This window comes from Microplitis mediator, chromosome 1 (genome assembly GCF_029852145.1).
Source record: "Microplitis mediator isolate UGA2020A chromosome 1, iyMicMedi2.1, whole genome shotgun sequence".
NCBI lineage: Eukaryota > Metazoa > Arthropoda > Insecta > Hymenoptera > Braconidae > Microplitis > Microplitis mediator.
Window position 1 is genome coordinate 29,007,825 of NC_079969.1, and position 27,594 is coordinate 29,035,418.

The 27,594-nt window shown below is 28.8% G+C and overlaps 3 protein-coding genes and 1 long non-coding RNA gene across 4 annotated transcripts; 1 reads left to right on the plus strand and 3 right to left on the minus strand.

Moving 5' to 3' along the window:
* Positions 1 to 229: 229 nt before the first annotated feature.
* On the minus strand, positions 230 to 7,113 carry LOC130675970 (xaa-Pro dipeptidase). The gene is made up of 9 exons (XM_057481913.1): positions 6,974 to 7,113; positions 4,306 to 4,504; positions 3,586 to 3,825; positions 2,729 to 2,790; positions 2,611 to 2,655; positions 1,480 to 1,749; positions 975 to 1,419; positions 744 to 895; positions 230 to 672 (listed from the first exon to the last, which is right to left on the minus strand). The coding sequence occupies exons 1-9, from the start codon at positions 6,997 to 6,999 to the stop codon at positions 573 to 575; spliced, it is 1,539 nt and encodes a 512-aa protein (XP_057337896.1). The 5' UTR covers positions 7,000 to 7,113; the 3' UTR covers positions 230 to 572.
* Positions 6,467 to 8,383, plus strand: LOC130675989 (uncharacterized). Its single transcript, XR_008991367.1, has 3 exons — positions 6,467 to 6,686; positions 6,770 to 7,754; positions 7,832 to 8,383. It is a non-coding gene; the product is annotated as an uncharacterized LOC130675989 (long non-coding RNA).
* Positions 8,384 to 9,234: 851 nt separating this feature from the next.
* LOC130675978 (putative uncharacterized protein DDB_G0282499) lies at positions 9,235 to 12,641 on the minus strand. The gene is made up of 2 exons (XM_057481925.1): positions 11,586 to 12,641; positions 9,235 to 11,475 (listed from the first exon to the last, which is right to left on the minus strand). Exon 2 carries the CDS (start codon positions 11,209 to 11,211, stop codon positions 10,714 to 10,716), a length of 498 nt encoding a protein of 165 aa, XP_057337908.1. The 5' UTR covers positions 11,212 to 11,475; positions 11,586 to 12,641; the 3' UTR covers positions 9,235 to 10,713.
* Positions 12,642 to 13,948: 1,307 nt separating this feature from the next.
* Positions 13,949 to 16,971, minus strand: LOC130664620 (HAUS augmin-like complex subunit 3). Its single transcript, XM_057464619.1, has 10 exons — positions 16,757 to 16,971; positions 16,469 to 16,678; positions 16,168 to 16,386; positions 15,922 to 16,108; positions 15,645 to 15,859; positions 15,416 to 15,547; positions 15,013 to 15,349; positions 14,721 to 14,953; positions 14,481 to 14,649; positions 13,949 to 14,399 (listed from the first exon to the last, which is right to left on the minus strand). Exons 2-10 carry the CDS (start codon positions 16,663 to 16,665, stop codon positions 14,250 to 14,252), a joined length of 1,839 nt encoding a protein of 612 aa, XP_057320602.1. The 5' UTR covers positions 16,666 to 16,678; positions 16,757 to 16,971; the 3' UTR covers positions 13,949 to 14,249.
* Positions 16,972 to 27,594: the final 10,623 nt, after the last annotated feature.

The following is a 27,594-nucleotide window of genomic DNA, read 5'->3' on the forward strand; positions in this document are numbered from 1 at the left end:
GGATTTTTTTTTAGACGATAAATAATAAAAAAAAAAATATTTGAAAAAATTGCACCCATAGTTTTTTAAATTTTTTACATGTGTAGTTTTTTAGTTTTTTTTTTTTGTAATTTCTGTGGTGAAAAAAAAATCCGAAAATTACTAATTGTCTGCTAACTTCAGTATCATGTTTATCATACCCATCTCTTACGTTAATGCAACAAGGGGACGATAATTGTATAAATTAATATTTCATAGTTGACGTACTTAAACTTTTGTTATTTTTTGCATACATATTTAAAAGTTTTATATAAAAATATATAATAATTTTTTTACAGTCGACTAACCGTCATAGGCCTGGTCTAGGGGACGAGGGGAATTTTCTTGGAATTTTAATCTTCCCACTACTGTACGTTTAGTTTTTTTTTTCGACTACCCGTTATAAGCCTTATATTATATAAAATAATTACTTATTTTTTTACATTAATAATAATAATAATAATGATAATAATTTTATTGATCAATTTAATGCTCAATAAGGGAAAGAGGCTTATTACGGGTAGACTTATAATGAGTAGTCAACTGTCGTAAATTTATTGAAAATATATACTATTATATTCGAGTTTATATTGCTCTTGAGGTAATAATAAATTTTCTCTGCCATGAGCCATCCATTCTTCTATCTCTTGAACTCTGAAAATTTTGATTTAAAAATAAAATATATTGTACAGAAATAAATAATTAAATAAAATAAAAATACTGACGTGCGTGGAACGAAAGTTAAGTTCTCAACCCCAGTATCGGTAATTAATACGTCATCCTCAATTCTGACGCCTCCGAACCCACGAAATAGTTTCAATTTATCGGAATTAATAAATTTACTTCGACAGGGATTCGCCAGCGCAGCATCGAGCAGCTATTATAAGAGTCAATTAATTAAATTGTTTCCATTTATAACTGTCATTTAGTTATTAATATAACACTTCTTAACTTACAGTATCGATAAAATAACATCCAGGTTCTATTGTTAAAACCATACCGGAAAGCAACGTTCTGGCAGTTCTTAGCTTTCTAATTCCCGGAATATCGGATCTCTTGGGACAGTCAGGTAGATAACCACCTACGTCATGAACATCCAGACCCAGTAAATGACCAAGACCATGAGGTTGAAATATTTCATTCAATCCGGCATTAATCATGTCGTCTACGTCACCATCTAACAGACCTCCCTGCTTCAGGTGTTGTAGCATCACTTTGTTAGCCAGTAAATGCATGTCCGTCCAACTGACACCAGGTTTAGCAGCTTCAATCACCGCATTGCGTGCACCCAAAACCGCATTATAAATGAATTTTTGATTATCTGTAAATTTTCCATTCGCTGGAAAGCTGCATGTTATATCAGCAGCATACCCGCAGTAATTTCCTCCCATATCAAAAAGACTAAAAAAAATAAATAAATAAATAAATAATATATAAATATATATTTCATTTATAGCTTACCAAATATCACCATCCTTTAGTACTTTGTTATTAGGAGCACCAGCATGTCCATAATGTAAAATCGAAGCATTATGTCCAGAACCACATATACATGTATAAGAAACATGTCTACATCCACCTATTGAGTAAATGTACTGTTTAAAAATTGATTCACCCTGATATTCAGTAAATCCTGGACGTATTGAACGCATAACTACTTTATGAGCGTCCGAGCTAATCTTTGTGACATATCGCATAACTTTTATTTCCTCAGCAGATTTTATAACGCGGCTGTAAAAAAAAAAATAAAAAACTATATAATTAAAACTATTTTAATTTAAATATAAAGGATTTCATCAGCAACATTTTATCGACAAGATAAAAATTACTATATATATACATGTGTATTATATTACAGTTAAACTTTTTAAAAAATACTTGGGTAAGTTTGATTTTAGTTTAGTCATCACAGTAAATTCCAATTTTTTCTCATCTCGGTGACGGTTTGCGGGCTGATTAGAAAAAAAAGTTGAACCTCGATAATGTCAATGCGGATAGATAAGTAATGATAAAAAATAGTTTTTTTACTTGTATATTTCTTTTCCCGGACTAAGGTCCACGGGGAAAATATACAAGGTCATTGGAGACGGATGTATATAGTATATATTACTCAAACTATGACGTACGACAAATAATAAAGTGTCGATAACTGACCAAGAATAACAGCTTTAGTTATATTTATACTTATATATATTTTCTCTTTATATTATTTGCGTCAGTTGAACAGGTTTTTCTTTTTAAACAAATTATTTATATATTATTCATACAACAATATATATTTTAATCTTACTATCGTTTATCTGTCCCTTTGTTAATTCATTCACCTCGCGAAAATGAATACATCAAGTCCTTACTATTTAAATTAAATTATCTGTGACGCGATTTAATTTATTTCGAAATAAAATTTAGCACAAGCTATTTCGGTTCAATGATAAATCATTTAAACTGTTTAAATAAAAATTAAAAAATATCTAGCCGCCAAATAATAATTTTTTTAAATCATTTAATATCTTTTGTTGATTAATATTTAAGTGTTAATTTGAATCAATGTCATTAAAAAAATTGTATTTTCGTTCATCAATAAAAACTTACCACTCGCATATTTCAGGATACAAAATACTATTGTTAACTTTGAATCTAAAAATAAAAAGTATCATTAATTATCAATGTGAAATAGGATGATGTAATTATTATTATTATCTATACTCACTTTTCAATACCATCAAAGTTAGCTTCTTTGGAGTAGAGTCCACTGTCACTATTTTGACCGTACTGAAAGCCAAAAAAAGTTTATAAATCTTGCCAAATAATCTTTACATCATTAATAACGCATTAAATTAAAAAAAAAAAGGTCGAGTATTACGAGCAATCTTGAAATATATTTATCTTACAGTTATATAAAAAATAGAGTAAAGACAGACTGTAGAAATATTAACATCTATATTAAAAAATAATTCGCGGTCTATACATATGTCATTGGTTTCTATTTTAGTCAGTCGAATGTTGTTTCGAAGTTCACTATTATACTGACTGATGCAATATTAGAGGTCTCTCATTTGTAACTGTCTGCTATAACATATTTTCGTATAAATCCAATTAATACAAATAGTCATATATTTTTTACAATACTATCAAATTGTTAATTTATTAAGCCGATTTTTATTACTGGTTTAAAAAAAAACGAAATGGTACAAAGTACATACTGCATTAAATAATAAACAAAAAATAAATGATTTGGTGTTTTATTATTATTTATTATTTATCATAAAAGTAAATGATGTAATTATCATCGAGGTCATACGAAATAAGGTGTTGCTAACGGCGACCTACCGATAGATTATAGCAAATTCACTCAGACAGCCTGTTCTTTAGTGACCTACATTTAACATCAATACGACGTTAAGTGTCTTTGCTTGAGAGATTTATTTAAAACGTTTTTTGCTCAATAAAATCGTTTTTTAAATTTCTTCAACAACCACTCTATCATAATTAGTGAATTAAATTGAAATATACAAGCAATTAAATATAAACTTGTGTTATTAAAAGATAAATAATGTAGTAACTCACCAAAGTTAAAATAAGTTTTGTATTTTTTTTAGCAAACACCTGGGCTATTTCGTCAACATAATAACTTTCATCAACGCCGTATCTCTCTTTAAATTCATCAAGCGTACTCAGTTTGCCAGACCAGATCTCATACTCGTCAGGCAGTCGTGGAAAAAATAATACCGATCTGCCAGTTGTTATTTCTATCGCTCCAAAGCATCCGGGTTCTTCAACGCCAAAGCACCATTGGAAAAAAGACTCCTGAATAAAAAAATAAAAAAAAATAATATGCGTGAGACGTTATTGATAATTAAAAAGTTTTAAGTGATTTAAGACGTCTCTTCTAATGTTTTCTTTCAGCAATCAATCATCAGGTCAGTCAACTTTTCTCTACACTTCCTGTATACAATCAAAGTGATCTACAGCTTGGCTGTTGGTATACAAACTACAAAGCTAAATAAAAAGACCAAGACAAAGACGAAGAATAAGACAAATATAAGCGTCATAGTCAGCAATGCCGACGAGTATGTTGTTGCTCGCCGGAAGTACGGAGCTGATTTTGTTTCAGACAGACTTATGCAATCAATGTCTATCATTTCTCTTCTCTTTATTATCTTCACCATATACTTGTAATAATATTTATAATTATTAGTATAATAAAAACATTTATTTGATAAACCGTAAAAAACAGAGTACCTAATAATAATAATAAAATAATATAAAAACAGGTGGAAAACACACCTGCCGAAACTCGTAGTTAATGTCAGTGTCATTGAAAGGCACGTCCTCGCCACCCTGGAGCAAAACAAAACCACCTTCACCTGGTACTCCTGCGGTCTCTCTCAGACGATGAGCAAGACGTCTTCTGTTGTCTCGAAACAAAGTCTTTGGTACCGTAAATGTATGATCGCCTCTTGTAAACAAACATTCTTCTTTATTTCTAAAAAATATAAATATTATTTATGTATTTAATAAAATTTTTATTTTTTTTTGCGTATAAATTAAATACATAAATATTGTCAAATAATATAATTAATGTTTATGTTTTAAATGAAACAATACTGATTGCGTAATTGCTGTGTGGTGACACATGGTGCAATGCTCTCACACTCGGTTGATGGGTTTGCTTTTATATTATTATTATTATTGTTATTATTGTTGTTGCTGTTGTTGTTGTTGTTATAGTTGCCGAAGAATGCAACCTCATAAAAAAAATTAAATTGCTTCTCATTAAATATGTTTTATATATATTATTTTTATTTACGGCGGCATTAAATTCACCATTAAAATAAACATTTATTACTTTTTATTAATTATTTATAGACACTGCCGTGACGTATAAATAAGTTTTATATAAAAATAAAATAACCGGAAGACAACTAAAATGTGTGTGTAATAAAAGCTCAATGACAAAGTAATAAAATTTATTACAATGTATTAAAAATTTAGTTATTTTTAATTTTTTTTATCAGACGAAAAATAATTATTTTTACAATACGACTAATTACATAATGATGTCAATATAAATAATGAAAAAATTATCTGGAGAAATGGGATTACCTTGAAGATAATTATTGATGCATCATTGACTTAAATAAAATTATAAATTTCATAACAAATTAAATTTATAAATAAACAATAAAAATGACGCGAAGAGATCACTCGGGGGCGAGATAAAAAAAAAACTAAAGTTGCTTTGAATCAAACATTCAATCTATATTAATTTAAATTAATTGGTTATTATATAACTGCTTATTTTTTTTTTGTGTTAACTATCGACTAACAAACTAATTTATCTCGCAAATTCTTCAAACATTACAAATATAACTCTCTCTTGGCTTTTAGATATTTACAAATAAACGTTACGTAAAATATCGCAATACTTTTTAATTTTTAAATATATAATATAAAAAAAATAAATAGGATAGCTTATAATTTACAACAGAAAGTAAATAAATATAAATAACTAACGGGTAAAGATCGAGATGAAGTTTTGTGTGGTGTACATATATATATATATATATAAGTGTTTTAGAAACGGAAGCACTTATAGATATAGAAGGACAGGTGTATTCGCGTTATATTTTAAATATACAACATCAACAGTGTCATTGAACGCTTACACTCTTCTATATTTTATTTACTTTGCTCTAATAATATATTCATCTATATATAATACTCTTGATATATATATTAGGGTGGGTTGAAAAAAAAACTTTTTTTTTTTTCTTAGCATGGGGGTAGAATTTGTACCTTATAAAAAAAAAAAATTTTTAGGAAAAAAAAAATTTTTTTACTCAACGTTTTGAGGTGGCCCACTCGTTTTTAAAATAAATAATTGATCAAACGGGGTAGTCCCAACGAAAAAAATTACATGGTGTTCTAGAATCTGTAGGGTGTCCCCTTGAAAGCTAATTGAAAGTCAGAAGTTTAAAAAATTTTTTTCCTATTATTTTTGTAATTTAAGTAAAAAATCCAAAAATGAAAAGCATTTTCTTTTGAATTAAAACGAAAGTGAAGTAAAAAAAAATCACATTAGAAAATTATTGTTTTCCACGATTTTGGACAAAAAAAAAATTTTTTCGTTGGAACTACCCCGTTTAATCAATTATTTATTTAAAAAACGAGTGGGCCACCTCAAAATGTGGAGTAAAAAAATTTTTTTTTTACAAGGTACAAATTCTACCCCCATGCTAAGAAAAACAAAAAAAAAGTTTTTTTTCAACCCACCCTAATATATATTTTTATAAATTATCAATTTTAGCAAAAGCCTCTCATGATTATTGATAACAAAATCAGTCACATGACATTAAGCAATTGCTCTGATTATTTAAATAAATAAAAATATAAACTCAGATGTGTTTAATTTAAATATTTTAAATCTTTTAAAAATAATTTTATTTCTTACCATAAAAATATATGATAATTTTTTCATTAAACGTATATATGTATTTTTAAATTTTGCAAGTCTACAATGTAACCCAGAGTAAACAACACACGTTGTTGTGAATAACAGCACATGAGTATGTATTACATATATATATATATATATATATTTGTTGTATGTGTACTGTAGACATGTACTCTAACCTCAAAAACGTAAAACGGAGAAAGCCGACGACGTAAATATAAAAATAAATCTACTTATCACTAAAAATTTATAAATAAATAATTGATAAATATTATTTTTTTTTTTATATCTAAGAAAATTTATAATTAAAGTAAATCACAACTATGTGATGATGAAACAAAATTTGGAGCTTAAATAAAAAAAAATGTAACTTGTTACGACAAAGTAATGGAGAATTTACGTCAGTTTGAATATATGAGATTGTTTAGGTTGGTGAAGCCGAAGCCTACATTTTTGAGGGCATCGACACTTAAATATATCACGTAAATAAATACTTACTTGCTGGTGGACATGCTGGTAGCCATCTTGAAAGTAAACTCGAGTAAAGTCTCACCAGCTAGCTGTCAGTCGTGTTTTCGTTTATATACAAACACATCCACACACACACATGAGATTTACCGCCGCAGTATCATCAGTCCACTTAATAATAGTCTCCACTCCAGTTACAATTTACTTGCAGCAAGTGAACAGGATAATTTTTAAAACATGATATTTTTTAGCCAATCATTACTTACCAATGCTGATAAATTTTTTTTATTTTTTAGGTAACACCCGAATTCAACTGATAAAATTGAGGAATAAATATGTCTATATTTATATTTATCTTTATCTTGTTGACATTTTAAAAGGTCATTGGTCTTTAATGTTAACTAGATAATATTGTCTATGATTGATAATTCAATATTAATATTATTAATTTTTTAAAACTATTTATTTATAGACATTAATTTATTTGTTTGAATAAATTTAAACGGGTTTTTTATTTCTTATTTATATTATTATACATATATAGACATCTTAAGAAGGTCAATTCGACCGTTGGTTTGTTTACTTGCTGTACAATGCAGCAGAGCAAGTGCAGGTCGATGAAATCAATTTATATATATATATAATATTAAAACCAATGACGACATAAATATGCATATAAATACTCAGTAATCTAATAAATATTTAACGAAAAATAAATGAGTTTATTTTTAGTGCCATATTATGCGTTTCATTGAGTAGTCTTAGAAAATTACCCGTATCAAGATTATTATTTGAAATCGTACGTCATAAGGTAATTAAAAAAAAATAAAATAAGATAACCGACAAACAAGATAAAAGTATTGTAGCCAGATATCTAATGTTTGTTAGATAGAGGTCTGAAGAATTCAAAGAAGATAAAAAGTACCTGAACCACCGCAGAACATGGTTGTAAATTAAACGATATATCCCTTGTTCTTTGTTGAATACTTTCGAACCAAGGGCGTAGGAACAAGTGGATATACGAGTCTTCAATAAAAATAATATAATTGATAAAAAATAAATAAATAAAAATCAATGACTTGGGTATTTTATTGAGTCTAATTATCACCAGACAATGCTGAGAAGCTTCGTCAGGTATAATTGCATTGATGCAACACGAATTTATTTTTTACCACTATACTGTTATTGAATACAATGTATATTTATATACATACATATGTAATGCAAATTGATAAAATGAGGTTTTATGTCGCAATAACTAACAATAACTCATGATACTTTGGAATAAAGTTCTCAATTAAGTAGACACATACATCAATAGTTAACTTTAATGTTTAATTTATCAACACAAATATTATATATTTATGTACATTACGACATTAAATAATTGCTGATAAAATAATAAACTAAAGAGGTGGTGATAAAAAGTAAATAAATACAACAATTGATACTTGACTTTTGAAACTTGGAATATTATTATTATTTTTTTTTGTTTTCGTCATCATCATCATCATCATCTATTATTACAAATGCCAAACGAGAACACGTTTGACGATCACAACAAGATATTGTTCGTTAAATTCCTTATGTAAGATCTTAACAGAAAAAAAGAGATCACGCATTATTTTCGCATCATAAAAAAAAATTACATACAACATTCATTCATTACTTGCTTACTTACTTACTTACTAACTTAATTAACTAATTACTTAACATAGGAAAAATATTAATCATAATAAACTAAACTAAATTCGATAATTAAAAAAAAAAAAAAAAAAAAAACAATGAGTTCAGCTTTTGGAAATTGGCGAATTAAATAAACTAAAATATTACTAATTATTACCATCTAACTGGTTAATTAATGATATACACTAGACCAGGTTACCGAGGCGGTGCTGATGCTTTTAAAAACGTACTTTACGTCAATTCACGCAACTCTGAATATTTATTAGCTATAAATATCAACAGTTGTGTCAACAATATCTATTCAAGGTGTTGATTTACATATTTTCATTATTTTTAATTTTTTTTAAGCCATCATTTAAATTAACAATTTATAAATCATCGTTATTACAACCAATTTATATATTTTTTATATATACATACAATTTATAATAATTTTTTTTTTTTTATCAGGTGTTTTATACCAGCCCGGTATAACAACCAAACATTCGTAACACCAAATCGCCCTTTGAACCGATCATCAATTGGTACACAAGAAGTCTATGCACTAAAACATGCACAGCAAACTATTGTTTTATTACTATTATTTATTTCTTAACTTAACTTAATTTTTTTTTTTTTTTTTTTTTTTTTAATTACTTCTCTGAAAAGCTCTCTCACCCTTAACTTGCCCGCTATTTTATTGACAAACTCTTTAGATAGGCAATCTCCGCGGTCATATGTACATGCCTGGGGGTATCAAGTGTGTCTGCTAGACACTAGAGTTCTATATACGTGTACACTCTATATACCATACCAACAATTTACAAGAATAGAATAGCGTTTATGTTAGTCTAGTCGTCTTTTAACACAAAACTTATATATATGTATATGTATACGGCATTCTCAGAACTACATTAATAATATCGGACGGGTATCGATGTCAAGAATGAACAAGTTTGCTGAGACGTGTATCATCGATCTACTGCTTACATAACTTACTTCAACACTTCAGACTAGTCATCATTTCTTTTATTTATTTATTTACGTTTTTTTTTTTTTTTTTTCTCTTCTTCAACTAATCCATTAATTAGATAAATAAATTTAAAATATTTCTATAAATTTATTGCTTGGGATAAAATATAATTATGTATATTATATTCTAACGGAATACTCAGTATGGGGTAATGGAGCCGATGACGAATACGTTGGAATGTCTGATCGACAAAACACCAGCAGCGTTTGTAAAACATTACAAACACAGATGTTTTGATATAATAATGGTGTCGTGTGAAATTTAGTTAGACTAAATTTTAAATAAATCTTACGCTTGTAAGTTTTCTCATGTATAAGCTGATATAAGTATATGCAATGTGATAATGAATACGCTTATTACATATTATTTACTGTACTACTACTACTACTACTACCGACACCAAGCGTAATAATTGTTTAAGCGTAAAAAAAAAATGATTATAACTCAATAATATTTACAAACATGTCCATTTAAGGAAGAGTTCAGCTGAGTGCCTAATTTTGATGAGACGACTAACTTGTGTTCTTCAGTATGGCCTCAAAATATATAAATGTATCAGCTTGTTGTAACGTACTACATGTACATATATATAATATACATTAATAAATCAATGTTTGTAAGCGTATTATGTATGGATGTGTTATATATATGTATATGTATATATTTGTACGTTTGTCGGATACATGGTACCAGGCAGCGCGACTACAATGGCAAATATGACCGAGCGGAAAGCACGAGTAGGTGGAAGAGAAGGATGAGGTTGAGGAGGAAAGAGTGAGACAGGAACAGGGGAATATAAGGTGTGTGAGCAGACTAAAGAGGAACTCGTAGAGTGAGAGAGAGAGAGAGAGATACTTGGTGAGTAAACGATAGAAATACGATTTCGTCAGTAACTCATCGTTCATCCAAGCCAATTTCCGCACTTCAATAACGCGAATTATTCACAGCAACTTTATTTTTCTTTTTCGTATACTATTTAAATCATCATCATTATTATGGTAATATAATTAAACTAATAATTAGTTTGTAATTAATAGCACGCATACACTGACAACACAAATTACAAGTAAACTCAAAGATCTAGAGAATCATACACTGCCGGCAAGGGCTCGTCCTCGGAGTCATAGTAAAATGTTTTTCTCCGGAAAGTACGATGATGTGTATTTTCATCATCGTCGTCGTCGTCATGACGATCCTGATCATCGCTGTCTGTATTGTTTGATAAATTTTCAAAGTTCATCATCTGTAGTTTTTTTACCGCCTCCTTGATAAGCCGTCCCTGTTTTATCAGTTCTCGTAACTTTTCATAGGGATCATCTTCGTCGGTTTTGCTGTTGTTGTTGTCGTTATTTTGATTGTGGAAATAGGCCTGTCTTTCGATGCGTGATGGAATCAGATACGGCGATGATCTCGGTTTGTGTGAGCTTACGCTCGACTTGGCCTTCAGGTTTGTAAACCGTAAGCTTTTCTTTATCTGGGATACCAATAGATCGACATCTAAAGTTCGGTAATGAGTTTCTGGCATTACTTGAATTAGATAAGGCGTCGTTTTCTCTTCCGTACTCGGCATATTGTTCTCCGTTATGTATTTTAATTTAAATATATTTTTCAGGTAGTATTGCTTATGTACTAGATAATATTATGCGTATACCTGAATTTTATTATTTTTAAAATATTTCTACCCAAATTCAAGGAAACCGAGGTATGTAGTCTTTGGCTTAATGTCCTTCGGCGTCTTCTTCCTTCTGTTGTTGTTATTATTATTATTATTATTATTAATGGTATGCTGACTCAGCTCAAATTTTTGAGTGACTGGCAGATGCTTCGAAACTTGCTGAGAAAATAAAAATAAAAAAAGTAAATAAATAAAACAGCACAAAGATAAATTTATGATTTATTTATAATTATTATTTGTTTTTAAGATGTTTTTGTTAGTAAACTTACCTCAATGTTATCTTTTCAGGTTTTATGAGTTAACACGTCAATAACGTATTTACCAGTATATAAACACATCCAGCTATGCGTAATCAATCGAGTGTGCGCGTGATTCACCCGGCGAAAACGCGTGATATGTCTTGTGTTGATATTATTCACGTACTCACAATCTCACAAACCAATTGGAGAAAGTAACACGTCCATCAAATTATTTTATTTAAACTGTCTTAAGGTTGTTTGCACACCAACTCAATTAAATAATTATAACAGTAGTAATAAACTTCAGTCGATTAACTTGGAATTAATAATTGATAAACAGTAGAAAAATGTCCAATCACAGAGAACAAAAAAATTAATTATCTAATTAATTAATTGGAGTTTGTATATTGTTAGATGGCTGTGCTTGGACACGTTACACTCAACTGTTATTGCTTCACAAAAATAAACATTCACACACTTTATTTTATCAAACTCACAGATAATAATAATATTTAATTAATGTTTTGTTTATATTTATGTTAATTAGACGACACCGTAATCTTTTGATATCGTAATAGAGTTTATATTGATATTTATATTTATATTGATATAATATATAAATGGAGCCAGCCGAGGTCTTGTTCTTAAAAGCTTTAGCTAGTGCTGCTGTTGCTGGTGCTCTGGTTGCTGCTGAGTGCTGCTGCTGCTGCTGCCAGCCATGAACCTTTTCACTCTGTTATTATTGTTTTGGTCTGGGGGCGCATGCGCAGAGACATACAACATTAGCTCATGTAAATAAACCGTTAACTTGAACCCCTGGCAAATCGATACTATCCTCCTCACTCTCACACACTTTTACACCGACTCCAATATCTCCAACAACAACAACAACAATATTTATAATTAATAATAAACTTTTATATTATTATTCTTTTTATAAATATATAAATTTATATACTTTGTGAATGAATTATTTTGCAAAATAATAATGTCGATGAACGGCGTGGTGTCGGACGAATGATTCACTTTTTTTTTAATGTTGGGAGGTTGGGACGCGCTCGAGTGCTCGACACCCGACAGCGACAAACGACAACACTAAACATATAATACAATTATACCTGTATCTATATATTTATGTTATATGTGTAGAATATAGAATGAATAGACTAGAGTGGTAGAGGGTAGAGGTAAAGACATGTGTGGATGGTAGAAAGGAAGATGAGTGGGGAATAAAATCTGGATGTTTGGATCAAGGTTACTCTGTTACTCTCGAGCATGGCCAAGCCGCCGAGCACTACGTCATCTTCGCAGTTCGCAAGTCTATACACACACTCATATATTTATATATACTATTTAAATGGATGTTTACAACATATTGTATGTCAACAAAGTGCTCGATCCGTGATTACTTTTTTTCTCATTATTAATCTTACGCTAGTACTCTCTTAATTGATGATACTGAAGTTAGCAGACGTCTAATAATTTTTGGAATTTATTTTAGACAGTAAATAATAAAAAAAAAAAATTTGAAAAAATTGCACATGTAGTTTTTTAAATTTTCTACAAATGCATATTTTTATTTTTGTTTCTTTTCTGATTGATATGTTGAAAAAAAAAATCAAAAAATTTTTAATTATCTGCTAACTTCAGGATCATTCTTAATTGATGTAATTTAATTATAGAGCTTTTTTGCTGATTGGTCCACTTGAAATGTAAGCTCACTGGTGTTTTTTTTTAATTAGTCTTGTTTTTATTAGTTACGTAATTTATATTATTGAGAGAATAAGGAAAATTTTTTTCCCGAAATATCTATGCAATAAAATAAGTTGATGTTATTAAATTTGGTAGCATTCGAAAGGTCTTGACTTGAATTTATGCCTTTTAGATATCAGTTTTTAGGCAACTTTTTTACATATCGATAAGGCAGCGATATGTTGACAAAACAATCAGAAATTAAACATAAGTGACGACAAAAAGTAAATCACAAATAAGTCATCTAAATGATTTTTTAACTGAACACAACTCTTCTCTGTCTTCGGAACCAACATTTCCAAGTCGTATTTATACCAAAAAAGGTGACTTTGGGACAAAAAAAATTTGTCTTATCCTTTTGAAAGACATCTTAAAGTTGTCTCTGTGCTACTTGAGTAGTTGAAACTCTTTTTTATGGCTAACATTCAAAAAACATTTAAATTACGCGGGAAAAAAGATAATCGTATTTATTTTCTTGCAATAAATGAATATTTAAATTATTCTGTCACTAAATATGACTGAATATATATATAATTGAAAGAAAATTTAACAAATTTAGTCTATGCTATATCTTCTATGATTATAAAAATCAAACAGATTTAATTTTAAATCAGTGAAAAAAAATATATATTTCATGACATAACAAAAAATTTGACAATGCATAAATTTTTTTTTTAAGAACCCCATCATTGTACAATCACTGAAATCAATCAGTTTGCGAGTCAATGATGAACTTGGGCTCATTAAATTTTAATGATAATAAAAATAAAAAAAAAAATTCTAAAGTGTAGATTTCAATCAACAGTTAAATTCAATTCATGTTCATTAACTTTTGTAGTAATACTTGGGTAGTCACACGGTGACTGCGTTGCTCGTTTTGATTAAATTTGTGAGCAATTGTAGAAATATAAATGTATAATTTAAAAAAAATAATTAATTGAGCTATTCATTTAACAAAGCATTTCTAAAATGCGAGCGGTTTAATTCATTTTGTGCTTGATCGTATATTTGCTTAAGAGTTTGGGGATCTGCTAAAAATCTCTGCCACAAAATTTCTTTATCGCGTTCTAAAGAATTTTGATTTATTTTTTCCTAAAAAATATATTTATTAATAATAATAAAAATAATAATAATAATAATTTATTTATATTAAATAACTTAAGTGATAATTACCATAAGCTTTTTGAACTGTTTTCTTAGTTGATTAAAATCTTGTTGATTATTTCCTACATCTGATAGAACATTCTCAAATTGAATTACCAATTTATTCGGCATAAATTTTAAACTCCTAGTTGGGCCGCTATTTAATTCATTATTGTATATTATCATAACTTGATTTTCTCTGTAATTAATATTTAAATAAATATTATATTAAGAAAAAAAAAAAAATATTCAAATATTTAAAATCATTACAATGACTGCAATTTTTCTAATTTATTGTGAAAGTAATCCTCTAAAAGTTGTTGCTTCAGACTTTTATTCTCAGCAAGAATTTCAATGTATTGTTTGACTGATGATTCAAATAAATCTCCAGAATTTTCATCTCCCGAAATCAGTTTTGAAAATAATTTGTTGTAAATATTTTTATTACACGGCGAAGACGAAGCTATTGTACTGTACTGAGCTTGAAGTTTTTTCAATAATTCCTGTGAATAAATAAATTATTTAAAAAATAATAATTAGTTTAAAATAATAAATATCTTACGCGTCTTTTAAATGATTGGCTGTAGATAGTATTTAAAATTGATTGAGCATCAGGAGCAATTTTCCTAAGATGCAGTAGCTTGTCTAACTGTAATTGCATTAAAATAGCGAGTAAATCTGAGTGAGCGTGACCCATATCTCTAGTGACATATAAAATATCTTGTAATTGTTTAAATTGTTTATTTTTGTGTTGTAATGCGGACTCGCAGATGTCAACCACTACTTCGGAGACAGTCATCGCAGCATAAGTATCAATGGTATCTTTCAATTTGTGCTCCAATAATGTATTACTTTGTAATAAAATGTCTCTTCTAGCTTTAAGATCTGCTATCTCCAAACTGAAGAAAAAAAATATTATTTTAATTTATAAATTATAATAATACAGAGTAATTAAATAAACTTACTTGATTTGAGCCTCTGTTTGAGGAATTTTTATGTCACCGTTGTTAAATATTTCCATTACACGCATGATTGTCGCTTCTCCCGTAGCCCGTTCGATTTCAACATCAGTTTTCGTTGCTAGCGCCTTTGCTAATCTGTTGTTAAATTATTAAATAAAATAATTAATACATTAATAATAATTATAAATTATAATTAAATAAAAAAAAAAAGTGTAATATATTTGTGTAATACTTTGCTTGATATTTTTCCGCTTCCGATTCTATTGATAAATCAATGCTCAATTCATAACTTTTCGCTTCATCATCGCTAGATGAATTTGGTGAAAAAAGCTTTCCAAACTTTGGATACTTTTTTTTTATATAAAATTCGAGATAATTGTTGTAAGTTTCTAGTTGTTTTAAGTATATATTCAATGGTACTTGTGTCCAGCAAACGACTGGTCCCCTCTAAATAAATATATTTTAATTATTGTTATGTTAATATAAAAATTAATAAATAAAACTGGTACCTTTTCTGCTGCGTCGCTGTAAACATTTAAGGCATGCTGCAATAAAAGATTAGCTTCTCGTAACAGCGAATCGTATTCTTCCATAGTATGAACACAGTCATTGTACGCTTTGTAATGTTTAATCTCAAGTTTCTCTAGGGTTGCTTCTTCCTGTTCGATGCTCTCTTCTTGTTTCAGTTCAAGTTCTCTAACAAATTAAACAAAATTATAGTTCAATTTATAGATTACTCAGTAACTAATAATTACTTTAATCTCTTGAATGAGTTATTTAAAGAACTTTGATATTTAAGATCTTCATCATAAGCTTCTTTTTCGGCATTGCATTCCCTAGAAAGTTCAGTCTCGTAATTTAAATTTTTATCAACTTTTGATAAAACCTGGGGATGATCACTCAGGGCATTTGATAATGCTTGATCTAATTTATCTCCAGTTAACCAAACGTTTGTTTCCTTCAAGTTTTTCTTCCTGAAAATAAATTTATTAATTTTAATAAATTGTGTAGTCTGAGTGGTAAATTTAATTTTTCATAAACCAGGAAAATACGTACAACTGAATTTCTTTTTTGGACAGGATGTTATCTGGACCTACGTTTTGGCAAAACCACTTTAAAAACGGCTGGACACTTGGATTGTTACATAGCTCTTGAAATTTATCAACACTAATCTTGAGTTGTTTATCGGGCAACAATTGTCCAATTTTATCAGATAGAATTTTACCAGATATGTTGTCTTTCGACGGATCCATCTTGATCTAATCGCTAAAAATTTTAATCACTCATTAAAAAATTATAAATATTTTTTTATATGTAAACATATAAGTAAATTTTTCAACTTACTTTTCTAACCTCTCAATTCTATTCGTTGAATAAAATAACATAAAACTTAACATTTATGTATAATTATAATTATTATTACTAAACCTAATCTACACAAAATTATATTTCAGACTTTTATTAAAACAGCAAGTAAACAACAAATGCACTGAGTAACGTTACTTGTTGGGGATATTTGATGAACCGACGTCGTTCTGAGCGCCGTTTTGATCAACGGCGCGGTCATTGGGGGCGACACTATCCACCAAGGAAGGGGCTTTTATTCAGTTTTATGTCACTTTTCCCTTTGAAGTATCTGATAATATTTCGTTGATAAATTTTAACATTTTCTATTCATAAGTAACTGGAAATAATTAACTATTTATTTAAATAAACACATTATAATTATTTAACTTTGCACAGAAAAAAAGGATATTTTAGCGAAAAAATTTTTACTCGCGAAAAAATTTTGCATTATGAATTGAATACGAAAATTTTCTTGAGACAAGAAAAAATTTTTTGAGGTGAGAAAAAATTTCTTGTGCAAAGAAATTTTTTTGAGTCCTTAAAAAATTTTTGGCTTTAATTCAAAATGCAAAAATTTTTTTTACTCCTAAGAAATTTTTTTTTTTATTTCATAATGCAAAATTTTTCTTGCGCCAAGAAATCCTTTTCTTATGTTTAGAAAAACGACTTGATGACCTGACTTAATTAATTACTTCCTCAATTCAAAAATTTTTTTTTTTTGTAAATACAAAGTTTGATATTTTAAAGTCATGTAAATTTTTCAATTATCGATTCTAGAGACAATTGAAGGAAACGATAATTTTTTTTTAATTTCATTTTGAAAATTTTGGCCGATAGAAATGAATTCGTTTTATTAATGAGCTCTGAATATTAATTTTATAATAACGGTCGTACCATTCACTGGTTGGATAAATATTACAGACAAAAAATATTTTGCGTAACTCATTGACCGGGAGAAAAATTTGAAAGGACAATCCCATAATTCGTGTTAAAGTTTAAATTATATATCATGATGGACAGCAAAGTCATTTGAAATAGTTATCAGTACTCGTTCAAGCACGATTATAATGTTTAAGCCATTCCAATCGATGTGAGTGGGCCATTGATGACTATCCTAGAATAATTATATTCCTATTGACAAATAATTATTCTTACTTACAGATATATTCTCATACTTGATATGTCTGTTATCGGAAATAAATACATTATTATAGAAAATTAAATTTTAATTGTTTTTAAATTTTCAAATCATTGATACGATGAGATATTATAAATTAACTTGTGTTCATATATAAAATATATTTTATATTAAGTAGTAACTTATAGAATAAAGTTTATAAAAATGATTTGAAATTTTAAACCGGGAAAAAGTCATTTAAATTTTACAAGATTGCACATTAATTTACAAAAATCCACATTAATTTCAATAGATTTAAAATTTTTTTCCCTTCCACAGTAAAATTTCCAAGGGACTGTCCTCATAAACTTTTGTCGTGGAAATTGAAATTCTGGCTAAACTATTAAAGATATTTTAAAAATGTATTGGTATAAATTTAAAGAGAATTTGATTTTCTATATAAAATGTTTCCCTAAATTTTTTCATAATTTCTATAATTTTAATGAAAAACAAAACGTAAAAAGTGAATCGTATAAAAAGTTTTATCGATTCGATTATTTTAAAAATAATTGTTATGATAAAATATTATTTTTGTATTCATATTAAGTGATAAATTTATTCTAGTTTAAGTACTCACTTCCATATATTTAAAAAAACAAATTTTTTTCTTATAAAAATTTAAAGTTTTCCCGTGAATATTCAAACGATAATTTCATAAATTAATAAAAAAATATATAATTACAAAATTCAATTCGATAAAAATCATTAATTGAATAATTTCTAAGATGGGCATTTCTGGAAAATTACTAATGATTTTTTTTTTTTTTTTTTTTTTTGTTTTACGAGGGCAGGTGGAAATCTTCAAAAGACAATGTGTAGCCCGTACTACTCAATAGTGTGAGATTTTTACTCACTAAAACCACCTGCCGACCCCCCCTGCCGAATCCGAATAAAGGCTATAATGTACCTCTATTCGGATTCGGCAGGGCCCCCCCCCCACCCACAACCCACCTAAGCAAAATTCGTTCAAAACGCGATACTCATAATTGTCATAAAACCACCAACTACTTTTTATTTACTTTGATTTATCATCTTTTATAATTTGCCCGTTGAAAAATTATTTTATAAATTTTTGTACCACATTTTAAAATTCAATAAAAATTCGACATATATTAATAAAAATAATGACTATAAAATTTTACATCATGATCCTGAAGTTAGTAGACAATTAATAATTTTCAGATTTTTATTTCCACAAATAAATTACAAAAAAAAAAAAAAAAAAACTAAAAAAATGCACATGTAGAAAATTAAAAAAACTACAGGTGCAATTTTTTCTGATAATATTTCGTTAAATGAAGTTAAAATTAAAAACTTTATGAATATCGCATTTTAAACGAATTTTGCTACCCTCCCCAACCTACAGCCCCCAACCCCCAGCTCCTTGATCTCCTACATGTTGCTGGAACATATAAAATTTATTTATTTCTACTTACGTATTCAAATGGTTTTTTTTCGCGTCAATCTGGATGTCCCATCAACTGCTTCGATTGGTCCTGGTCTGCGCTATGCTTGTGGGAGGAAAATATTAATTGTATTACGATTATTATACTAGATCTGTTAAGATTATCAATTATACTATTCTGCCACCATATTAATAACTTACTCTACACTTAATTATATTAACTCAGTAGGCAGACAAAGAAATACTGTTAAATAAATATTAATTAAAAAATATTCGAGTTGAAAGTATTTCTTTCTCTCTGAGTACGTGCACTTATATTTTAACCATCACCAGTATCTTAAATCTATTTATTTTTTTTTATTTTATATTTTATGATTTTTTTTGGTTTTTTGTTTTTTGTTTTTTTTTTTTGGTTTTTTGTTTTTTTTTTAAATTATTCATGCAAATTATTTATTCTAGATTATTATAAATATGATCTATTATTATATCTATTATCTAAATATTAACTATCGAAGTAAACATGCATATAATCTAATTGTACCTTTGGTTGATAATTTAACGAAATAATTTCCAGCTGTTGAAGATGATGATGATTCTTGTTGATGATTCCCTTTCCTTGTTGAAAACCCTACATGATGTTTATTCCGGCCAACAGTTATCACGTTTTTGATGAGCTATCACCTTGTCGAAATATTTGAAATTCCCTCTGTGACACACTGGACATTGTAATTTTCCTCGAAGATGTTTGCCCCATACATGACCAACGACGAATGACGGTGATAACACCTTCTCACATTTTTTGCAGCGACCTTGACGACTATTTTCTACTGGTTCAATCAGTTCTTCCCAGTTAATATTTTTAAATCTTTCTGGATTACTAACATCATAGGGTCTGCCGTAAGCCCAAATTTTTCCAGACTGTACATTGTCCAAGTGTGTTCTTCTGAATAACTCAACCTTTCTCTGTTCTGGGGTGAGATTTTGATTTCTTCTTCGCCTACGTGGAGTCGCCAATTGAAGAAGAGGAGAAGCGTCTGCCGCTGCCTGTCCCCTTAATCTGTAACGACGGGCTGCACCAGGTGGTGTTGGATCTCTTGGGTTGCCATCCTCTTCATCGTCATCTTCTTCATCGTCATCCTCTTCATCGTCATCCTCTTCATCGTCATCCTCTTCATCGTCATCCTCTTCATCGTCATCCTCTTCGTCGTCATCTCTTTGAGGATTATCGTCTTCATTGTCTTCACTCTCTTCGGGGTTATTCTCTCCATCGTCATTCGGCTGGCTATCATCTCGTTCGTCTCCACTCATCTCGATTAGAGTGTCTTCAGCGTCAATGTCCTCGTGACTTCCTTCGTCATCTGACTCTTCGTCGTCACTTCTTTCGCGATCAACTGTTGGCACAGGAATTGAAATCCTTGATGCTTCGGCCTCTGTGTCCGGACTGTCTTCCTTCTCTTCTTTTATAACAACAGGTGGAGTCGTTAAATCGATTACTGGCGGTTGAACTCTAGGAGGTGTGATTCGAGCTCTTTCCTCTAGTTGTCGAGCTAACTCTTGCTCTTTCTGAGCTAGTTCTTGCTCTTTCTGAGCTATTTTTCGTTTTTCAATAGCAAGCTCTTTCTGAGCTATTTTTCGTTCTTGCTCTTCCTGAGCTAGTTCTTGCTCTTTCTGAGCTATTTTTCGTTTTTCAATAGCAAGCTCTTCTTTTTCACGAGCTAATTTGTCATCATTCTCACGAAGCAATCCGTCCGATTGAGTCATTTTTCTTGGTCGAACGGGAACTTGAAGAGTGGTTGCACTTCTTGCAACTGGCGTATTACCTTGCCCTTCCACTCGTTGTCGGGAACTATTCGGTCGGATAAAGTTCCCTTGGAGATTTTGACTGCCTTGGCAGATCGGTATTGTCGACAAAACGTGAACTGCTGGGAAGCAGTTCTCATGGGTTAGTGGCTTCTTCGCACACGAAACCCAGAAAAGTTTTCGCACCGCCTTCTCTTGAAGAGTTCTCCGGACGAGCAACCAAAATACATGGTCAGTGAAAACAGTGGATTGTTTCCTGAATCCATTGGTCAGTTCAAATACCCGCTCCTTTAAAAATTTGGATTGATCTGTCAACAAGCGTGTTGTTGCAGCATCACATTCTTCTGGGGCCAATTTTTTAAGGTCTCCTGTTCCCGGCAAATCAATGAAAAAGGCTGTTTCTGCCGTTCTTGAATTAATCTGAAACAAATATTAAACAAAAAATTTGAGTTAAGTATCTAAGATGATCAAAAGAATATGAAAAATTCAAAAAATAACATACCAATTGGAGAACTAAGATACTTCTCGAAGAGAACTTGTTGAACTTGGTTCTACACACGATTCTCTTCTTCAAAGTATCTTTCAAGCCAGCAACGACGTTCTTCGTCGTGAAAGTATCCCATGAGGTACTCGAAGATAATTTGATCGTAGGGGTCGATGAATGGACCAAATCACGAACTCCCTTTTCTAATGAAAATTCTGCGGCACTGTAATGAAATATAAAAATAATATAAAAATACAGAAAATATATAAATATACTAGGGCGTGCCATTTTAGGACAACTTTCTTTTTTTCAACGCACTTCTATACTTGCAGGGAGTTAAAATAAGATGCCTGATAAAATTAGGGCCCTTAATATTAGTATTAACAGGTGTCTCGTCGCGACTTTCTATTTCTCATTTAAATAACATAAGAAATAAAAATTGTTGTTTGAAATTTGATACTTCGGAAATGGCTCATTGTACAGATAAGTTCAGAATATAATTTTATAGGGGATTAAACGCTCTACAAAAAAAGTCGCTTATGATTTTTTAATAAATCCATTTGTTCAAAAGTTATTGGAGCTTGAACTCAAATCTATAGCCAATTTCGAGATCTTTTTAATTTTTCGTCGAAACTATCAGATTTATCACAAAATTTTATTTAATCTTGTTTGTAGGCGATTCCATTCCCTGCAAATTATCTCTAATAAAGTTTTTTAACATTTTACATAACTTCCCAGTTATTTACATTTAAATGTCAAGTTCTTAAAAAATAGGGTTCTCATCGATTTCAAGAGTTTGACATTAAAATGGATATAACTAGGAAGTTATGCAAAATTTGAAAAAACTTTATCAGAGATAATTTGCAGGAAATAAAATTGTCTACAAAAAAATGAAATGAAAGTTTGTGATAAATCTGATAGTTTTAACGCAAGATTAAAAAGATCTCGGAAAGTGGCTATAGATTTGAGTTCAAGCTCCAATAACTTTTGAACAAATGGATTTATCAAAAAATGATAAGAGACTTTTTTCGTAGAGCTTTTAACTTTAAACGGGAAAATGTATTGATCTTTTCCGGTACAATAATTAGCTGATCAGTGATAAAATTCCGAATTTACAGAAATAATTTCCCCGTGTTATTTTAATGGGAAATATCAAAATATAAAATCGCAATCGGGAAGTACTCAATATTAATATTGAAGTATAATAACATATATTAAAATGTACCGGAAAGCGATATCCTCTTCGCTGGCATCCGGAAACCAGCCTGGAATAAATCCTTTGATGTTCCTCGCTTCGTCACCGAAAAGGGTTGTCGATTTGCCGGATCCGCTGATTCCATATACGATGATACAGCATGGCTTAATTTGTTGTTGCTGTTGCTGTGGCTCTTGCTCGTTCTGCTGCGGCTGTTGTTGTTGTTGTTGTTGTTGTTGTTGTTGTTGTTGTTGTTGTTGTTGTTGTTGTTGTTGTTGTTGTTGTTGTTGTTGTTGTTCTCCTGGATTTATCTTACGGCAAATATAGCGCCTGATATAACTGAGCGTGTCATCAGGACTTTCCGAATATTTATTTACTTTGATTTGCCAATTTTGGCTCAAAGTAATTACTCGGTTATGCCTTTGGGGAGACGACGACTCCGAAATTGAAAACGTTTTCTGTTGTTCAGGCGGGGCTCCCTGAATCTCACGATAGGCTCCAGCGAAGGTTTAGAAGATGGCGTTGAACTGGAATCTCTGTAAATCCAAAAACAAAAAAATTCACTAAAACCGGCTAAATCTTGAACAAATTTGTTAAAGAATATCTTCCAATAAAATGAAAAATTTTGAAAAGCTGTAATTGTTGTGAGCCAACAACTAAATTTTCGCCTTTATTCAAGCTCAGAGAGCTAGCTAGCTCTAGATCTAGATCTAGATAACGTAAAATTATGTACAAACTTGTTCAAGATGAAACTTTCGATAACGCAAATATTCTTATGTTTATTTGCTGAAATTTCCACGGAATTTTTATTCACATTACGCACATCTTTATACGTGTACGCCGTTAAGTCTAGGTTCTAACAGACCGTGGAAAAATTGTCATAAATTAAAGCAAAAATTATCACGAAAAAAAAAATAAAATCTTACCTTTCGTTAAAACTCGATAATTAATAGGTTTGAAAATTTCTTATAATTAATATTGTGAGAAGGATAAAGGAGTCACAAATAGAGAGAGGTAAAAAAAAAAACAATCAAATTAATGGTAATAAATAATAACAAAAGGCGATTGAAATAAATATTAAGACACAAGTAATTTTATATTTTTTTTTTATCAACGTTTTGTTAAAAAAGAATTAAATTAAAAATTATTCTAAAATTAAAAGACATAATTTTAAAGAAAACCTGTTGTACTATATCAGTTAATGTATTACTGTAGATTGATAGATTAAAGGGTTGAATATATGAGGGCATTAATATAGAGTATTGTATGAGAGGACGAAATCACGTGATTTAGTCGAATTAGAGATTTTGTGTCCGTCTGGGTTCGATTCCCAGTTCGGGCTATCTATATTTTTCTCAATTTATCTATAAATTGTCTTATTGAGAGGTTTGCATGTTTAGGTTTCCACTATATTTAAATGGAAACCTAAACGAACCCAGAAATTATATATAAAATCTATACCCAGAGTAATACCATAGAAATTATATATAAAATCTATACCCAGAGTAATACCATAGAAATTATATATAAAATCTATACCCAGAGTAATACCATAGAAATTATATATAAAATCTATACCCAGAGTAATACCATAGAAATTATATATAAAATCTATACCCAGAGTAATACCATAGAAATTATATATAAAATCTATACCCAGAGTAATACCATAGAAATTATATATAAAATCTATACCCAGAGTAATACCATAGAAATTATATATAAAATCTATACCCAGAGTAATACCATAGAAATTATATATAAAATCTATACCCAGAGTAATACCATAGAAATTATATATAAAATCTATACCCAGAGTAATACCATAGAAATTATATATAAAATCTATACCCAGAGTAATACCATAGAAATTATATATAAAATCTATACCCAGAGTAATACCATAGAAATTATATATAAAATCTATACCCAGAGTAATACCATAGAAATTATATATAAAATCTATACCCAGAGTAATACCATAGAAATTATATATAAAATCTATACCCAGAGTAATACCATAGAAATTATATATAAAATCTATACCCAGAGTAATACCATAGAAATTATATATAAAATCTATACCCAGAGTAATACCATAGAAATTATATATAAAATCTATACCCAGAGTAATACCATAGAAATTATATATAAAATCTATACCCAGAGTAATACCATAGAAATTATATATAAAATCTATACCCAGAGTAATACCATAGAAATTATATATAAAATCTATACCCAGAGTAATACCATAGAAATTATATATAAAATCTATACCCAGAGTAATACCATAGAAATTATATATAAAATCTATACCCAGAGTAATACCATAGAAATTATATATAAAATCTATACCCAGAGTAATACCATAGAAATTATATATAAAATCTATACCCAGAGTAATACCATAGAAATTATATATAAAATCTATACCCAGAGTAATACCATAGAAATTATATATAAAATCTATACCCAGAGTAATACCATAGAAATTATATATAAAATCTATACCCAGAGTAATACCATAGAAATTATATATAAAATCTATACCCAGAGTAATACCATAGAAATTATATATAAAATCTATACCCAGAGTAATACCATAGAAATTATATATAAAATCTATACCCAGAGTAATACCATAGAAATTATATATAAAATCTATACCCAGAGTAATACCATAGAAATTATATATAAAATCTATACCCAGAGTAATACCATAGAAATTATATATAAAATCTATACCCAGAGTAATACCATAGAAATTATATATAAAATCTATACCCAGAGTAATACCATAGAAATTATATATAAAATCTATACCCAGAGTAATACCATAGAAATTATATATAAAATCTATACCCAGAGTAATACCATAGAAATTATATATAAAATCTATACCCAGAGTAATACCATAGAAATTATATATAAAATCTATACCCAGAGTAATACCATAGAAATTATATATAAAATCTATACCCAGAGTAATACCATAGAAATTATATATAAAATCTATACCCAGAGTAATACCATAGAAATTATATATAAAATCTATACCCAGAGTAATACCATAGAAATTATATATAAAATCTATACCCAGAGTAATACCATAGAAATTATATATAAAATCTATACCCAGAGTAATACCATAGAAATTATATATAAAATCTATACCCAGAGTAATACCATAGAAATTATATATAAAATCTATACCCAGAGTAATACCATAGAAATTATATATAAAATCTATACCCAGAGTAATACCATAGAAATTATATATAAAATCTATACCCAGAGTAATACCATAGAAATTATATATAAAATCTATACCCAGAGTAATACCATAGAAATTATATATAAAATCTATACCCAGAGTAATACCATAGAAATTATATATAAAATCTATACCCAGAGTAATACCATAGAAATTATATATAAAATCTATACCCAGAGTAATACCATAGAAATTATATATAAAATCTATACCCAGAGTAATACCATAGAAATTATATATAAAATCTATACCCAGAGTAATACCATAGAAATTATATATAAAATCTATACCCAGAGTAATACCATAGAAATTATATATAAAATCTATACCCAGAGTAATACCATAGAAATTATATATAAAATCTATACCCAGAGTAATACCATAGAAATTATATATAAAATCTATACCCAGAGTAATACCATAGAAATTATATATAAAATCTATACCCAGAGTAATACCATAGAAATTATATATAAAATCTATACCCAGAGTAATACCATAGAAATTATATATAAAATCTATACCCAGAGTAATACCATAGAAATTATATATAAAATCTATACCCAGAGTAATACCATAGAAATTATATATAAAATCTATACCCAGAGTAATACCATAGAAATTATATATAAAATCTATACCCAGAGTAATACCATAGAAATTATATATAAAATCTATACCCAGAGTAATACCATAGAAATTATATATAAAATCTATACCCAGAGTAATACCATAGAAATTATATATAAAATCTATACCCAGAGTAATACCATAGAAATTATATATAAAATCTATACCCAGAGTAATACCATAGAAATTATATATAAAATCTATACCCAGAGTAATACCATAGAAATTATATATAAAATCTATACCCAGAGTAATACCATAGAAATTATATATAAAATCTATACCCAGAGTAATACCATAGAAATTATATATAAAATCTATACCCAGAGTAATACCATAGAAATTATATATAAAATCTATACCCAGAGTAATACCATAGAAATTATATATAAAATCTATACCCAGAGTAATACCATAGAAATTATATATAAAATCTATACCCAGAGTAATACCATAGAAATTATATATAAAATCTATACCCAGAGTAATACCATAGAAATTATATATAAAATCTATACCCAGAGTAATACCATAGAAATTATATATAAAATCTATACCCAGAGTAATACCATAGAAATTATATATAAAATCTATACCCAGAGTAATACCATAGAAATTATATATAAAATCTATACCCAGAGTAATACCATAGAAATTATATATAAAATCTATACCCAGAGTAATACCATAGAAATTATATATAAAATCTATACCCAGAGTAATACCATAGAAATTATATATAAAATCTATACCCAGAGTAATACCATAGAAATTATATATAAAATCTATACCCAGAGTAATACCATAGAAATTATATATAAAATCTATACCCAGAGTAATACCATAGAAATTATATATAAAATCTAT

What these genes read in the sequence shown, in the direction of transcription:
- LOC130664620 (XM_057464619.1), bottom strand. Translation starts at nt 16,665, where the DNA reads ATGGATCCGTCGAAAGACAACATATCTGGTAAAATTCTATCTGATAAA. An exon ending in AACTCATTCAAGAGATTAAA is followed by an intron (nt 16,109 to 16,167) that starts GTAATTATTAGT and finishes TTAATTTGTTAG; the next exon opens with AGAACTTGAACTGAAACAAG. An exon ending in GCCAATCATTTAAAAGACGC is followed by an intron (nt 14,954 to 15,012) that starts GTAAGATATTTA and finishes ATTTATTCACAG; the next exon opens with GAATTATTGAAAAAACTTCA.
- LOC130675978 (XM_057481925.1), bottom strand. Translation starts at nt 11,211, where the DNA reads ATGCCGAGTACGGAAGAGAAAACGACGCCTTATCTAATTCAAGTAATG.
- LOC130675970 (XM_057481913.1), bottom strand. Translation starts at nt 6,999, where the DNA reads ATGGCTACCAGCATGTCCACCAGCAA. An exon ending in TTAACTACGAGTTTCGGCAG is followed by an intron (nt 3,826 to 4,305) that starts GTGTGTTTTCCA and finishes TTTTTTATTCAG; the next exon opens with GAGTCTTTTTTCCAATGGTG. An exon ending in TATCCTGAAATATGCGAGTG is followed by an intron (nt 1,750 to 2,610) that starts GTAAGTTTTTAT and finishes TTTTTTTTACAG; the next exon opens with CCGCGTTATAAAATCTGCTG.